At 40.0% G+C, this 16,696-nt stretch overlaps 1 protein-coding gene across 3 annotated transcripts in view; it reads left to right on the forward strand.

Moving 5' to 3' along the window:
• The window catches only part of NFIA (nuclear factor I A), a 373,912-nt gene that overhangs the window by 235,243 nt on the left and 121,973 nt on the right, over positions 1-16,696 (forward strand). For all 3 annotated transcript variants that reach the window (XM_059923725.1, XM_059923741.1, XM_059923733.1), the window contains one exon: positions 15,225-15,342. In XM_059923725.1, coding sequence (XP_059779708.1) covers positions 15,225-15,342 — 118 coding nt within the window. The remainder of the gene's footprint in view (positions 1-15,224; positions 15,343-16,696) is intronic.

Genomic DNA, 16,696 nt, shown 5'->3' on the forward strand with positions numbered 1-16,696 from the left:
CCTTTTAAGATTGGTGCACAAGACCTTTTTTATTCTACCCTTGCTGCTGTAATACGTACCTTTAGTCTTCATTACTGTCAGTGTCCTGAGGCCTGGGGGTTTGTATGTGAAGGCCCACACTGCTCAGAACCATCCCCAGAATCTCGTCCTTCTTCCACTGTCTCTGTGTCCCTTTAAGGTCTTCTATCCCAAGCCTTATCAGTTCCAAACTTGACTAGATTTCCATTCAGTCTAGCACACGTGGTTGCCAAGGGAATTCTCAACCTGCCTTCAGGATTGCCAGGGGGTATGGCCAGACCACACACTGAATCCACAGAGGGACCTGGTTTGTTTCCTGTCCCTGTTTAGAGGGCTGTGCTGCTTACGCCTGGCATAGTATCCTTCGGCTCCTGAATGCTTTTCGATTCTGTACGCTGCTGTGTAATTGCTCTAGGACTCACCCACACATGCCCTCATGCTGACTGAAACTGTTTGGCAAGAGTGGGACTGGGCTGTGTCAGCTGAACCATGGCTTCTGGCCAAACTGCCATCCAGAACCCCCTCCCTCCTGCAGATCTTTAATCCAGGTTTGTTCAGGGTCTGTGTCTCAAGATTGCCTTGGCTGATGAGGGAAGGGTCCCCCAGCTCGTGTTTCCTCACCCGCACGCCTTTCTGAAAGACGTAACGCTCAGACCACAGGATGGAGTCAAAATCCTTAACCATTCCTTACGGCGCTGCCTACCTCCCCACGTTAGAAGAACTAAGCATCCATTCTAGAGGTGCAGTGGACACTTTTTCCAGATAAGTGGGGCTGGAGTACATTCTGTAGCCTTGAGATAGAAATAAGCTAACTGGCATGTAAGTGGATTAAATGCATGATGTTAGCCCTGGTAGGAGCATAATGTAACATATGAAACATTACAGTAGCCAGCATTTATCACGCATGCACCAAGCAGCCGGCATTGTGCTAGGCACCGTTCAGTCCTCCCATGGTTACCGTTATTGCCCCTTTTAATAGATGAAGGAGTCGGTGATGCTCAAAGTTAAGAAACTTGCCCTTTTCACTTTAGTGTACTCAGCTAGCTGCCTGTAGAAATTTTTGTCATGACCTCTCCTATTAACTGCATTATAGAACTAAACAATCCAAAGATTCTGCGCTATTATTAAATTATCATTTCTTATTAGGGTTGATAAACTTTTCAATTGTTAATGTGTGCATTAAAAAAAAAAGTTTAAATGATTTTCAGGTAAACCAAAACAAGTAAAATACTTAATTACAATTTTTTTCCTGGATTTGTTTTCAGGTTTGATTTTTTTTAATGAATAGACTTTCAATATCGCTTCCTCCCCAGTTTCCTCTATGATGGACATCTTTTGTTAGTGTGCTACATTTATTATAATTGGTGAGCTGATATTGATACATTATTATTAACTCAAGTCTGTAGTTTACATTAGGGTTCATCCTTTGTGTTGTACATTCTATGTGTTTTGACAAATGTATCCACTATTACAGTATCATACAGAATAGTCTATTACAGTATCATATTATTACACTATTACAGTATCATACAGAATAGTCTATTACAGTATCATATTATTACACTATTACCGTATCATACAGAATAGTCTATTACAGTATCATATTATTACACTATTACAGTATCATACAGAATAGTCTATTACAGTATCATATTATTACACTATTACCGTATCATACAGAATAGTCTATTACAGTATCATATTATTACACTGTTACAGTATCATACAGAATAGTCTCACTTCCTTACAAATCACGTGTGCTCCAACTAGTCATCTTCCCACTCCCCCAACAAGTGATCTTTTTACTCTTTCTATAGTTTAGCCTTTCACCTGGATGTTTCTAATGGCCTCAGAGTCCTAGAATTTCTTCCACTGTGCTGCACATTTTTTCTTAACTTCCTCCCGTCTATCCCAGCCCCACCCAGTCCCCCCAAGTCACACCTGTGACCACATACGTGGCCCAGAAATTTCACGTTAATGGTGGCCTTAGCTTGAAAATGTTCCCTCTTTCTGGATCTTTCGAATTCAGTTTTTAAATTTGCTAATACAAATATTGACATTCCCCAGGTTTCCAGTTCGTTTCTGTTTTTAGTTTTCCTCCTTTCAAATTTAATAGAGGAGGGAGATGCTATTTCAGTATTTCCTCATGAGGATTCACTGAAATAACTGTGCTAAGTTTGTTGATTATAATCGTGTTACTACAGGGTGGCCATGGCCGAGAAACTCAAGAGAAAGCTGCTGGCTTAGCCTTGCACATTCAGATGTGAGGGTCAGGCGACAAGTTTGCTTGACATGAAATCATCCTGCTCAGATGCACGGGGCTGTTGGAATTAGGGCCTCCTGCTGCAGTCTCCCACCAATTTGCCTCTTACCCTTGCCTCCTGCCTGCCTACCTTTTAATTTTTTGCATCATCCAGACTCCGTGAAAGGCAAGAAAGGAGAGTTCTGTTTCTCTTAGCAGCAAAGAGAGTACTGTAGCATAAAAGTAAATGTATCTTCATTCTCCTCCTACCTTTTCCCCCATGTGCTAGGACCATCTGAAAGTAGTTCTGGTTATTTATTACTTTGTTCCGGGGGAGGGAGGGCGACATACAGACCACTAGACACGTTGCCAGAGAGAGAGAGAAGTCTTCTCTGCTCTGGGGGAGGGGGTTTATAAGTGCTAACGTTGAGGTTCAGAATCATTAAAGTTGTTTTAGCATAAGACTGTGAGGAAAGAGACAGGAACCATCTGTTGAAATGGCTCTTACATGATGCTGCATTTTCAAACAAAGCCTTCTAGAAGCATTTTCAGATGGGTCTCTTTCCCATGAAGTTGCTACAAAGAGAGCCCACTCTACTGGTGGCTAAATGATGCTGCTTAGATAGCTCTCTGTCAGCACCCTCTCTTGTTTATTTTGCACCAGTGTTTGCCTCAAAGTGTGTGTTTTGAGGCTGTCAAGTATCCTTCCTGGTATGCACCCAGAAAATCCTCCCGAAAAAATCCACTACTTCTGCCCATATCCTTCTAAAGTGCTGACTCTTTCATTTGAAGTTGGTGGAGTGACTCTGAAACCTTAAATACTTCACTGGGAAAGAGGAAAACCGCAAATACACACAGGCCATTGTGACTCTGGCCTGACGGGTTCTAATTTTCTAGCAGTGGTTTGTACACCCGAGCTGGCTGCAAGGGTTAAGTAAACTTCGTGGCTGGGTATGATTTCATGGCCCTGGAATTTTGAAAAGCCAGGGTTCTCAGTACACTGTGGCCAGCCTTAGAGTCTTTGGGTGTGAAAACCACTCTCAGTTACCCAGACTGATTCTGGGTTCCTGTTGCATTGCTGCAGAATCTATTAAAATCCAGCAGCTGAATCGTCCTGGCTCTGCCACAAAGCTAGGCTGCTGGGTGGCTACAGGATTCCCGAGTTGTTTGTCAATGAAGAGTGGGAGTGAATGGAGCAAGGCATATGCCTCAGCCTGGCATGAGGTGGCACCCTAGTGGCTGTTTTCTGCCTTAGAAATGTGCACTCTTTCTGTATTCTTACACGAGATTTGTCATTAAGATCCAAATTGCAGTTCATTTGTAAAAATTCTTTCGTAAGTCTCTAGGTCCTTTGTGTGTCTCTGGGGGCCCACATCCACACCCTTGGATTTTCTGACCAGCAATTTAGTAGGAACTATTGGCAATAGTCTAACCTGCCGTAATGGCGCTACTACAACAGAATTAACTCGGCTCTAAGGTACAATAAGGAAACGAAGATCTTTGGTAGGGACAAGCCCAAACTTGAAAATTACGAAACGTTCCTGCAAAGAAGGACTCATGAGGAAATTGGTGTAGGATAAGGGATTCCGGATGTCCTAGTCCTTTGGGGTGCCATTTATTTGCCAGATTCTAGGTCTTTGTTAAAGTGGAATAGATTTGAAACTTTCTTTTCTGAATAGGTGGCCTGTTGGTTCACCTTTGATCATGGCATTGGAAATTATTTTTAAAAATCAGGTTATATTCTTACGCAAGCTCTTCTTTCGAAAGAAACCATTTGGGCTTGAGCATTAAAGGAAGAAACAAAAAGATTATAATAAAAAATACACTGCAGCCCTAGCATGAACAGTGGCTGTGACCTTGCCTCTTGTTTGCCATTACACAATTCAATGGCAGTCCACTCAAACTATGCTCTCGATCAATATCCTATTAAAGCAGCACAAAAAGTCTCCATAAACTTAGTGGTTAGCTATGTTTATAAATGGAACTCGGCATAATTAGATGGTCAATAGCAGGCTCTACTAGTAATTTTAAAATGAACATCACACATTTTCTATCTGTAGAAGTCAATGGCACCTCCTCCAGAGTAAGGGTATCATGTGCAGCAGACAAAAGAGTAGGAGTCCCTTTAAAAAAATCATAATGCCTATCTCCAGAATGCAGTTTTTCAAGAAAACCTGTTACATTATGGAATAGAAAATACTGATTGACCCTATATATTTTTTCATTTGCCAGTCTAAGCCACCTTATTCTGAATATATTATGACATTGCAAATGTTTTATTTTCTAGTTTTAATCAACCCCTCATGAAGAGACAAAATAATAAATATTGCCATACTCTTAGGAAGAAAAATACCAGTCTGGCTGGCTTAATTTAGTGGGTTTCCTCTACTATAATTCAATAAATTTTCAAAATAAATACTGAAATTGAATTACTTGAAAAGGATGTTTTGTTGTATCATTTTTTTTCTTTTAATTTTCTTGACATATTTGGGGTGAATATTTGAACAGTAAAGCTGGCAACAAATAGAATGAACTGACAGTAGCAGGAAATTTTCGTCAACTACTCTTCCTTCTGAATCCCGGCTCACAGTATGTGTGGCCAAACATGATTTTTTGTTCTGTCCTACTCTCCTCACCCACTAGAGAAAGAGCCCCATAAAGTAAAAGGTGTTCCCACCCTTACCTAAAAATTGAAATGTGCATATACCTTGTGTTTGGTGTGGGCTCTGGCAGCCGTGTTATGACCACCATGTCGGCTGAAATTAGAGCTATGATAAGAACAAGCTTATGACATCAGCAGACCCATCAGCCAATACTGTGCATGAAGGTGTTGTCCTTTCTGTTACACTCATACCCCTACAGCCTTCCTGGTTAGAGCTGGCAGTGAGTTCTCATAGCAAGATTTAGAGGGCCTCTTGTTTTCTTTTCTTAGCTGAAGCTCCTACTAAATTTACCAGACTATGAACATTTTTATGGTAAAGGTTTGACTCAGGGAGAAGCAAAACACATAACACCTTGATGTACATACTATTTTGTTATCACGATCTCTTTTCATATATTCATCTATTTCTCATCTTTTCTATGTAATTTTTTCTTTGGATAATATATTATATAAAATCTATATGCAAGATGGCATAATGGTATCATAAAATAGTCCAGGATAATAGATTTGGGGATCTGGCCTTACCAAGTGACTTTGGGCAACATTTAACCCCTCTCAGCTGTGTTCTCCTGATAGGTAACCATCATTTTATTCAATCAGCAAAGATTTATTAAGTACCAATTGTGTGCTGGGTCTAAGTCTGAGTGCTGGAAATAGAAACACCTTTCAGAATCGATAGCTAGTGGGAAGCAGCCCCATAGCACAGGAAGATCAGCTTGGTGCTTTGTGACCACCTAGAGGGATGGGATAGGGAGGGTGGAAGGGAGACACAAGAAGGAGGAGATATGGGGATATATGTATATGTATGGCTGATTCACTCTGTTATAAAGCAGAAACTAACACACCACTGTAGAGCAACTATACTCCAATAAAGATGTTAAAAAAAATAAAAAAAAAAAGAAACACCTTTCAGGAGTGTTTCAAGGATGAAGTGAGAAAATGTCAAGAGTCTAGCACATAGTAGATGCTCAACAATGGTAACTACTATGATTATTATTGAACAAAGCCTCTGTCCCCGATCTTTCACTCAGAGCTGATCCTTGAGTTGACCACACTATCAGCAAATTTATTAAAAATGCGTATGTGTGTCTATATGTGCTGAGTGTGTGTGTGTATAAATTAAGACGGGCTGATTTTAGAATTCATGTTCTAAAAATCAATTTATTACAAGGACCATTCTAGTGACCCTTTCAGAGTTAGTAATTCCGATAGAAAAAGAGCATGCCAATACTAGATCTAATTCATCTGCTTTAGGAAGCCAGAAAATTCTTATTCCTCACGTTTTCAGCCAAAGCCTATGTTTCTGCATTATTCTTGGAATTTCTCTTCCAGGGTATAGAATGGATAACAAGATGTTTAAAAATTCTCGGTCTAACATTGACACGTTAACAACTTTTTAAGTGGCCAGCCACACCATGGTTATTTTTATCAGAGTTTTTCAAAGTATTTGGTTCTATAGTATTTGAAAATTTTGCTTTCTCTTACATTATGGGTGTAAAAATTCCAGTATGCTGGAGGTCATTACTGCCAGTTGGTTTTTAGTAAATCTTCATTTATGCACTCAGAAGCCTCAATTTTTAAAGAGAAGATATTCATATCCAATAGGTAACACTGGGGAACTAAAAGGCATTTGGGGGCTTTCCAAAACCCTGACACAATAAGACTGCAAATATTATTGAGATTTTGGCTGGAATATACTGTCTTCACTATAACTCTTGCTGATTACAAAGACGGTTGCTGATGACCCTATAGGCTTGTCTAGGACGAGACTGAGGGGGTTCACACTCAGAAAAGCCACATATTAGGTCAAATACTGGGAACTGAGTTAATCCAGTATGTGATTGGTGTGAGGACATATTAGCACCCAGAATTTTTCAATAGATGGAGGAGGGAAAAAATTAAACACTTCTTGGTGAAAATATTGAGAAGTATTGCAGACAGCTGGATTTGTAGGTTGTTGGGATGGGACTCTGTTGACATAGTTTGGTTTCCTAATTGCTAATGGTCAGATAGTCCCAGTGCACTCCTGGTTAAGGGGCTTATGTTTAGAAACCCGTCCTTGGTTTATAGATCATTGTGGTGAAAGGACCTCTTAGGCTATCATATCTATTCCCTGTCAGAGAAGACTTAATCCCATGGCTGAGGCTGTATCATATACTAAACGGGTACCACATTTGACCTCAACCAAAAGCTAAGAAGAGATGATACTGTAAAATGCAGAAAATCAATTTCAGTCCCAAAGGCAGAAGCCACTAATGCAAGAGATCCGTCAGCATCACTCACCCCACTGTGGGTTGCTCTGCAGGACCAGGTGTCAGGTCCTTCACCCAGTGAAGCACTGCCTGCCACTCTAAAGACCTGTAAAAACAAAGGAGATAGTTGTTTTGCCAGTTAAGTGGTAGGTGATAAATATTTCTCTATTTCAATCTTACTGAATTCATCTCCCCAGTAACCAATGATGAAGGAAAGACAAGGAGACTAGAAATGTGGGTTTCCCCTCTGTTTCTTCGGGCAGGTATCTAGAGATATCTGGGTTCAAATCCCTGCTCTGTCACATGTTGAGCTGCAGTGAGTAATCATTGAGTGATCTTGATCACGTTACTTAACCTCGCAGCTCCCTTTTCACTTCTAAATGAGAAGAATACAAGTGCATATTCCATGTCCCCATGCAAGGATGAAATGAGATAATTTAGGTAAAACACCTATCCCATTGCCTGGCTCTTAATAAATACTCGTTAAGTACTAGTTCTTCACCATTTTTCATTAAGAAGCTCATATAATTTTAGTTCAACTCAGTAAACATTTGTTGCATGTGAATATATGAAGCATCCTTCACTGCGTGCTGAGAATACAGAAATAAGTAGGAGACAGTTCCTTCCTTTATAGAGTAGATATGTAAGTTTACTGAGATCCAAGACTGGACTTTATGGCGATAAAGTGCCTGAATACGCTTTATTTACAAATTGAACTCACAGTAATTATCTATCAAAGATAAACCATCTTCATGGCTCATAGTGGGGAGGAAGAGGGTATCAGTGAATGGTTCCTATTTTCGTAAAAGGAAAATATTGTTTTAGAAATAAATATTCCTCTATTTACCTTCTTTGCTACCACAAATTTACATATTCCTTACCCTGTGTCCTCAAAACGTGAATGTGTGAAAACAGTGCTCTGTGTTAGCTGCTTTTGGCACCTAATGCTACATTTCATAATGAAACATTGCTTCAATCTTATAATAGCAGGGAAGTTCATTTTCACCTGGAGGGAAACCCTTGCTTTGGTTCAGTGCCTTTCTTTTATGTTCCATTCTGGAAAAACATACTCCAAGCCTGCATTGGGTCAGACCTTTCAGAATGGAAGAGTGGGGAAAGGAGATCAGCACACGGTTTACAAACTAGAAATCTGCTTGGCAAAGGAGTTGCTGAAGACCGTGGCGTAGAAGCTGCAGAGAAAGTACCTTTATGATTGATTTGCATTCAAGTCAGACTGACTGCCGTGTGGTCATTTTTCTAACCCATAACTGCTCACACTGCAGCAGTCTGCTATCTGCAGGGTGTCTGAATTATAGCAGTCTATGCCCGTGTTCCCTCCTATACAAATTACTTACACTGGTTTCTTTTTCCATGCAAATTCATCAGTTTTACAGCCCTTCGAAGCCACAGTCAGGAAACTCTGGCCGAGAGCACAAATTGATAAAATGAGTTAATTTTACTATACTTACTTTTTTCTTTCTAAGAGCCCTCTCTCATAAGCAGTGTTCAGGAAGCATATTACGGTAAAAGGAAGATAACAAAGGAGTTGAATTTTCTTGCCACAAATTACTTTCCAAGTTAATTCCCTTTAACGATGATTCCAGATTTGCTTGAGTTTTCATAGCATTGTGCGTTTACAACTGTGCCTTTGATAAAAAGAAGAACAAGTATTTTCCCATGTTCACTCCTTTTGTGCCAGTGGCATGGACTTTCTTACAAGATCTGTGCCGCTAGAATGCAAAACAACACTAAATTGTGCTGGGCCCATAGAACTGTGTGCTGTTGTTGGACTTTTTTCCCTGCCCCAGTCTTAAAGTACAAGTTCCCAAAGTCTCAGTGAGTACATTAGAGTACGTAATCTAGAGAGAAATAAACCTCTCTTTTTTTTTTCAATAGTTATTTTACAAGTTGGAAATCCAGTACTAAATCCTGATAGTCTTTTTGGGGGGATACCTATTAGCCAATATTCCATCTTCTTTAGTTGCCATGCAAATTTGAGGAAAGACCAGCTATGACTGTTAATCTTTAAAATGTAAACCCCACGAGGGCAAGGGTTTTTATATATCTTGTCCACTGATGGATCTCAAGCATCTGGAGCAGAGCCTGGCATATTAAAAGTGCTCCATAAATATTTGGTGAATTCAACTGAATGCAGCCTCTCAGAGAAGATGTGCCATTAGCCATAGGCTGGCCGCACTAGTCATTTAGTTAATGCTTCCCGCTGATTCCCACTGAACAAGTTGTGAACTCAGTACACTGTTATCTCCCAGGCAGAGTAGCTTGAAATTTTGGATAGAGTTTTTTTTTTCCATCATCTTCTCTTTCCAGCAATGCAAGCCTGAGCAGATTGTCTCTGGTGGATGGCAGAAGTTCAATAACCACAACCTTATCCAACTACTAATGTGTACAGAAGAGCAGGTCATTAAGAGGGTTGGCTACTAAAGTAACCCCTTTCTTCCAATAGCCCACATTACTGTAATGATTCCTTAATAGCAAACCGTTTATTAAGAAATGACACAGAGACTACATTCTACTCCTGACAGGAAAGAAGGGCGGGGAGAGGGGGATGAATGACTTAGGAATAACATCTTAAGAGACAATTCCCCAACGTTAACCTTTGGAGGAAAACTCCTTGGTGGAACAAAATCCACAAATACTTCAGGCTGGAGTAATCGCAGCGCCACTTCAGAGAGTTGAGAAGCCAGTTCTCACTATTTATGTGTATTTACAGATTTCTAAGTGTCATTTTGCGCTGCTTAAAGTTTGGGAGAGGGGGTGCAAATGGAGGGGGAGGGTAGTTATTTACTCTTCTTAATTCAAAGTATATTTACTGATCATCAGCTGTTTGGGAACAGAAAAGAGGCTGTGGGATCTGTAGGATTAAAGGCCATCTGGTATAAGGCCTCTGACTTCATGACCTAGGAAAGTTACTAAACCTCCTTGTGCCTCAGTCCTTCCTAGTGGTGTTGCAAGGATTAAATAGGATGAGGTGCTTAAAGCTCTTAGCCCAGTGTCTGCCCAAAAGGGATGCTTAGTAAATGTTAGTCCTTGTTGTTGTGATGCTGATAGCTGTAGCAGTGATGGGTGGTGCTGGTGGTAGTGGTGATGAATTTTCACTTTTATCATAATGAATATTAGGATTATGAGGTCCAAAGAGTTTAAGTGACTTAACCAAGTTCTGCACGTGGTTATTGGCAGAGCTGGACTCTAACAATCTCTCCCAGGCCCTGACCAGCACTTTTTCTATGCCTTGGGATGTCTATCTTTACAGAGCTCAAATTGCACTCAATCTAGTTGGGTAGAAAATCTTATGTATGAGTTAATTAAAGAATGATGAAGCCTATGGTCAAAAATCAGGTTTCACAATATACAGAGCAGACAGGAAATGTTGTAGCTGGTCCAATCCTTCCTTGACATCCCCACGTTTGATTGGCAGTGGCTATAATCTCTGCACCACACCAGCAGGCAGTTAGTCATTAGCTTCAGAAGCCCAGCATGACATCCTGGACAGACACCTGACAAATCATTTAACCCCCTCTCGACAACTTATTTCCCTAATTTGCAAAAAGGACGTAATACCATCGTTAGCTAAGAAGCACATTTTGTTATATACATCTTTTCGATATTTTATATTTATTAGAATAATATAATCATTTGCTCGTTTATGCCCTTCCATAGTGTATAATTAGAAACATGTCTTTTATACCTGTTTACTATCCAGAAAGAGGTGACAGATACCAATTGTGAAAATTCTATTTTCTTCCTTGACAGTGTAGTTTAGGTCTCCATTCCCTTTCGCCGGGACTCCCGAACCAACCTACCAACTGACTTCCCCACCTCTGGAGTCTTGGTCCCCTTATGCGCATTCTGTATGCTGTCGTTATATTAACATTCCTCAGATTCAACAATTATTTTATCACCCCGCTACTCAGAAAATGTCATGGTTTCCACAGATCACCCACTTACCTCCTACCTCCAAACTTAGGTACGTACTCTTTTGCTTAGAAACCCTCTCCTATCTCCTTCTGGGCCTCTTTAAATCCCAACGATCCTTGAAGGCTCAGCTTAAGCACCCACCCTTCCTGGAGTTAACCCTTTTTCTGATCCCACAAGCCAGTGGGATCTATTACTCCTTTGAACTTTCCTAACACATTCTTTTCATTTTCCCTATGAGATTTAACACATTCAGCCTTGCATTAGATATTCAGGTATTATTTTATTATTCTGCTAGGTTGTAAACCCTGTGGGGACAGAGATACTACATACCCTTTTATCATCTCAAGTTTAAGGCCAATATTGTACATGAAAGTCAGGGTGGTGCAGCAGGAAAAGCACAGGTTTCGAGATCAGACATCCTTGAATTTTAATCCTGGCTCTCTCTCTTTCTTGCCTTTCTGTGATCCAGGACAAGTGATTTAACCTCACTCCAGGGCTTAGTTCTCCTCATCTAGAAAATGCACCTTTCCTGAAAAGATTGTTTTGAGGCTTAAGTTAGATATAATAAAGTGCTGCTCAAAACATGGCCCCAGGTACTCAGAAAAGCCTGCTGAAAGTACACCTTTTGAGTTCTTGGTTACTTGTCAAGGCTCTTCCTGTTCTTCAGATTAGAAGCGCTGAGAATACCCAACCCACTGCAAGGATACTTTGACTGTGACCTCTACCCTCAGATATAAGGCTTTCTCTTTGGCTGTCACAGTATCACTGAATCAGAATCCACGGCAATAAGCTGGCATTCATGCCAAACATACGTACAGACAGCACCGGGTGATGTTTCCTTACAAGACTCTTTTCAAGAAGGCAGAATTTGGATGCTCTTTTTTAGATTACAGCTACAGTGTACTAAGTGGATCACAGGAAGTAAATATACAGGCAAGTTAAGGAACATTTCCGTGGGCTTAATGATTTTTTTATTCTCTCTGAGAAGTAGACACACCACATGCACGCATGTAGTTTTCTTCCTTCACCTGTTCTGGCTCCCTTGACATTGTAAAAATATAAGCAAGGTAAAAGATATTTTCCAGGGTAGAACATGATAGAGTGTTAAATGGAAGAGCAGCTGGATACTCACCAATAGGTGGAGGGCCTCAGACTTCTCTCAGTGGCGTCAAGTCCATCTCACTCACATCTTGCTCTGTCTTTCCTTCCAAGAGGGGGGGAGTGGGGTCATGCAGTTTCCACGGCGCTCTATCCGGCGGAACCCTCAACCCCATCTTTAAACTTGTGAAGAAAATCTAAATCCAGACCCATGACACTGATTAGCCTTATCCTCTGTTTTAGTTAACGAGAGATGCCAATCTCTAAGCTCCATGAAGGCACAAACATTAAGCACCTATTGTATGCCATGTTGCTAAGAGGGATATTGGGTGGTCCATGCCCATATTAGAGCAATCCCCTCCCCACCTCCTGGCCTATTTCAGACATAAAATATTATGAACTCAAAGGGGAGATTATGTAAGTAAATTTAATATAAAAAGCAAATTTGGGAACGACTAGCAAAATTATTAATTAGAACTCCCTTTACACTTATTATCAAGCCTAACCATTTATTTTTGAAGTAAAGGCCTTCCTCCATAGAGCCTGTCATTGAGAAATGTGTCTGAATTTCAGAAAGTATATGTGAATTTCAGAACTTTCTGTTTCTTAGCAGTGACTATTTTTATATAACGATAGTTGCAATTAAGGTTTAGCCATTGCTATTAATCAAACAACTAAATGTTTATTTTAGAAATTGCTGTGTCCTCTCATGCCTTTTCTTGATTCCATAGTTTTATTATGGCTTCACAATTCACCCAGTTTCCCAAGCAGCGGTTCTGGGAATTATCCCATACTGCTCCTTTTCCATTATTACCACACTCAAGAAGTCAATATATTTTCTCAATTCTAACTCCTAAACAGCTGTCACCAGGCTCCTTTCTATCCCTTGAATTTAGACCACACCCCCATCTTCTCTTATTTAAATGAACTCCACTGGGCTCCACGGTTTTACTGATTATATTCTTTGACTGCCACCCCTCCCCACTCCAAGCTTACCCTCCTGACAGGTGGTGTGTCTAGCTTATAAGTGCAAATTTGATGACAACATTCCTATACTGTGTTGGTTCTCCTTTGACTAACAATCAATTCCATTTGACCAATGCTTACTGACTGCCTCCTGGTGTCAGGGATTGTATTAGATACTAGCAATATAAACCCAAAAGTCCCCAATGATAGTGGAGTGTGATAAGTCCTTTAATAGCTTATAAACTTGGGAATCGACTGAACTCAAATTCAGAAACATGAATTTACCTACCTACATGAATTTACCTACCTACCTACATGAATTACCTACCTACATGAATTTACCTACCTATCTACATGAATTTACCTACCTACCTACATGAAAATACCTACCTACCTACATGAATTTACCTACCTACATGAATTTACCTACCTACATGAATTACCTACCTACATGAATTTACCTACCTACATGAATTTACCTACCCTTCATGACCTGACCTTAAATCTCCCCTCTTTTCCCCATGTATTATATACTACATCATATCAAGTTATCAGAAATCCAATCACATTTTATGTTCTCTTACCTTTATAAATGCTGTTCCCTCTGCCTAGAATGCCTCCATTCCTCTCAGTTGGGTAAATCCTACTTGTCCTTTTAACATTCTTCCCAGGCATCACATTTACTGAGGCCCTTTTACTCCCTTGAACCTCTTAGCCCTCAGCTGGGTTACATACCCACTTCTGTGCAGGCATATCAATTTAGGAATAACTCTAGCAAAGGACTTATCAGACTGTATTGAAATTAATCTGTCAGCCTCACTCTCTAGAGCTGTTTCAGGGTAGGGACCATGTCATTGATTTAAGTGCCTTCCTTACCCAGCACAATTCTTAGCAATAGCAGACTCTCAGTAATCATTTGCTGAAAGAATGAAAGTCCCTGGTTCATGATTTTCCTAATTATCCTTTCTTCTTATGGATATGAGCCTCTATTTAATTTATTTATATATCCACTTCTATGGGCTTAAAACTCTCAAACTAATGCCTCAATACAGAAATATATGCATCTATTGCTCCCACCTTGTGTAATCTTTCAAAAGAACAGATTATTTGCACTTATATAGTTACATCACTGATTTTACACAGAATTGTTTTCCAAGATTGATAGATGTTATTTATTCATTTGAAAATATTTATTAAGCTACTCCTGTAAACAGGATATCCAGTACATAAAAAAGTACAGAGAATCACATCTCCCACAAGGGTCAGCTCTGAAAATCATGTGTTGTCAAAGTTATTTTTAACAATCCCTTAAATCAGAGGTCGGCAAATTCTTCTATATAAATATTTTCTGCTGTGTGAACCATATGGTCTCTGTCACAGCTACTTGTCTCTGCTGTTGTAGTGTGGAAGCAGAGACAGTATGTAAATGAAGGGGTGTGGCTATTCCAGTACAACTTTATCCACAAAAATTATGGCTCAGGGACCATAGTTTGAGGACCCTGCCTTACATGAGAAGGTGGGACAAATAGTAAAGTAAAGATGTATGCAGGGTGCTGAGGTGATTCGGAGTAAGGAGAAATCACACATTTCTCAGGGCAAGAAATTGGGAATGGGTGGCCTAGAAAGATGAATTTGCAGTTCAGAACGAATTCCAAAATACAGATGAGTGGAAGCTATCACGATCAGACAAAGTTAGAAAAGCCCAGGGAGTATTTTGTCTGGTCATTCAAGAAAAGTTTCAGACCAAAACGTGGAGGTATTTTTGTTACAAGCATCCAGGAATGTTGCAACCTTGGTGACAATTTACCATTACAAAAAGAGAAAAGATGAAAGGTATGTTATAAAAAAAATATGTCCTTCCGATGTAGATGATTTTTATTGTCAATATTCTTTTAAGGTCCGAGTTCATTACTGATTGTTTTTGATGATCTTACCATATAAATTCAAAAATAAAATGTGTTAAATGCGACACTGAAATATGCTCTCATTGGTCTTGTATTTACAGAACTTACCCGATATTTCTTTCTTTCTTTCTTTTTTTTAATTCTAGCACCAATAGCTGCAGGAACTGGCCCAAATTTTTCTCTCTCAGATTTAGAAAGTTCTTCATACTACAGCATGAGTCCGGGAGCCATGAGGAGGTCTTTACCCAGCACATCCTCTACCAGGTAATTTGATTGATGGCTCATAAAGAGGTCATAATTCATAGTTACATACCTTGATTTTAACTCTGGGCCTGCTAGACACTTAGCAGTGTGTCTGTAGTAGTAGAAGATACTAGAAATGGGTTCAGCCCCAATGGATTTTCAGTCTCACTGGGGAGAGAAAGCAAATGCATATGCAGCATGCATATATGTGTATACACGCAGACACACACACACACAAGTCAGTGAAAAACTGTGTGGCATAGGCTGAAAATAGTTAAAGACAGCTTTATCCAAAAAGAGTGACTTGTGCTCAGCTATAAACTGTCAGCATTGTTCGGGGTTGGTGAGATGGAAAGTAAAGGAATGGTGTTCTGGGTGGGGTGAAGACACGAGCAAAGGCATGGAGGAAGGATGGATGATGAACATAGCAGGTTCCCAGGAAATTAAGGACAAGGCTTGACTAGGGAAAAGGGGGTGTGTTTTGGCTTGTTTGGCAGAAAGCTGACGCTGGTGACGTCAGTCCCAGTCTCCATGCCCACAACAGACATTACAGATCAGTCCCAGCTCTTTTCCTACTGAGCCCTGACAGGTCTCAAAATCCAGTCTACTCGAGTTGCCCTGTGAGAGGCAACCTATTTGATATCCTGGTGCGAGAATGTAAAAGCAAATGCAGTCCCCCAGCAGTGTGAGGCCAGATCATAAACACTGTTACACCGGGAGACCTTTAAAAGAGCAAAGCTAAAAGAACATAACCAGATAACAATTCTGGGGTTCTTGATCCCCTTGACGTCACAAAGCCAAAATCAAAATGAAGCATTTTGCAAGATCCTGTTGTCTCTAGATAACCTGTACCAGAGGGAAAGGGATTAGGCATTAAACCCACAGTATTCTTTTACAAATTGGCTTTAGCACTAGACTGTGACAACAAAGAAAAGAATGGTGCAGAACAATCTTTAATGTTTGTGTGCTTCACAGAAAAACGTTTGACAAAGGTATATTCCTCCTAAAGCAAGTACCAGAGTTTTAGGATTTAAAACAATGGCCAGATGATAGAAATTTCCCATGGTAGAGATTCATTCTTACCTTGACTTTACATATTTAACCATCATTACTTTTAAAAAAAAATCAGCTTAGTCATTACCAGTACCTTGAAGACAGTTAAAGAAACAGTTATTCCTTAAATATAACCACCAGATTCTACCATCATCTTTCTTGCTGTTTAAATGTCCCCCTCAGTTCACTGGGGTATCTGCTCTTCAGGGAAAAAAAAGTCTCCAATCCGAAAAAAACACTTAAAATAAAAGAATGGGATTGTGAACACATTTGGATGTTAATACATTTTGAGGATTTTGAATGTTTGCTGATGGAAGAGACA

This window comes from Balaenoptera ricei, chromosome 1 (genome assembly GCF_028023285.1).
Source record: "Balaenoptera ricei isolate mBalRic1 chromosome 1, mBalRic1.hap2, whole genome shotgun sequence".
NCBI classification, from domain to species: Eukaryota; Metazoa; Chordata; class Mammalia; order Artiodactyla; family Balaenopteridae; genus Balaenoptera; species Balaenoptera ricei.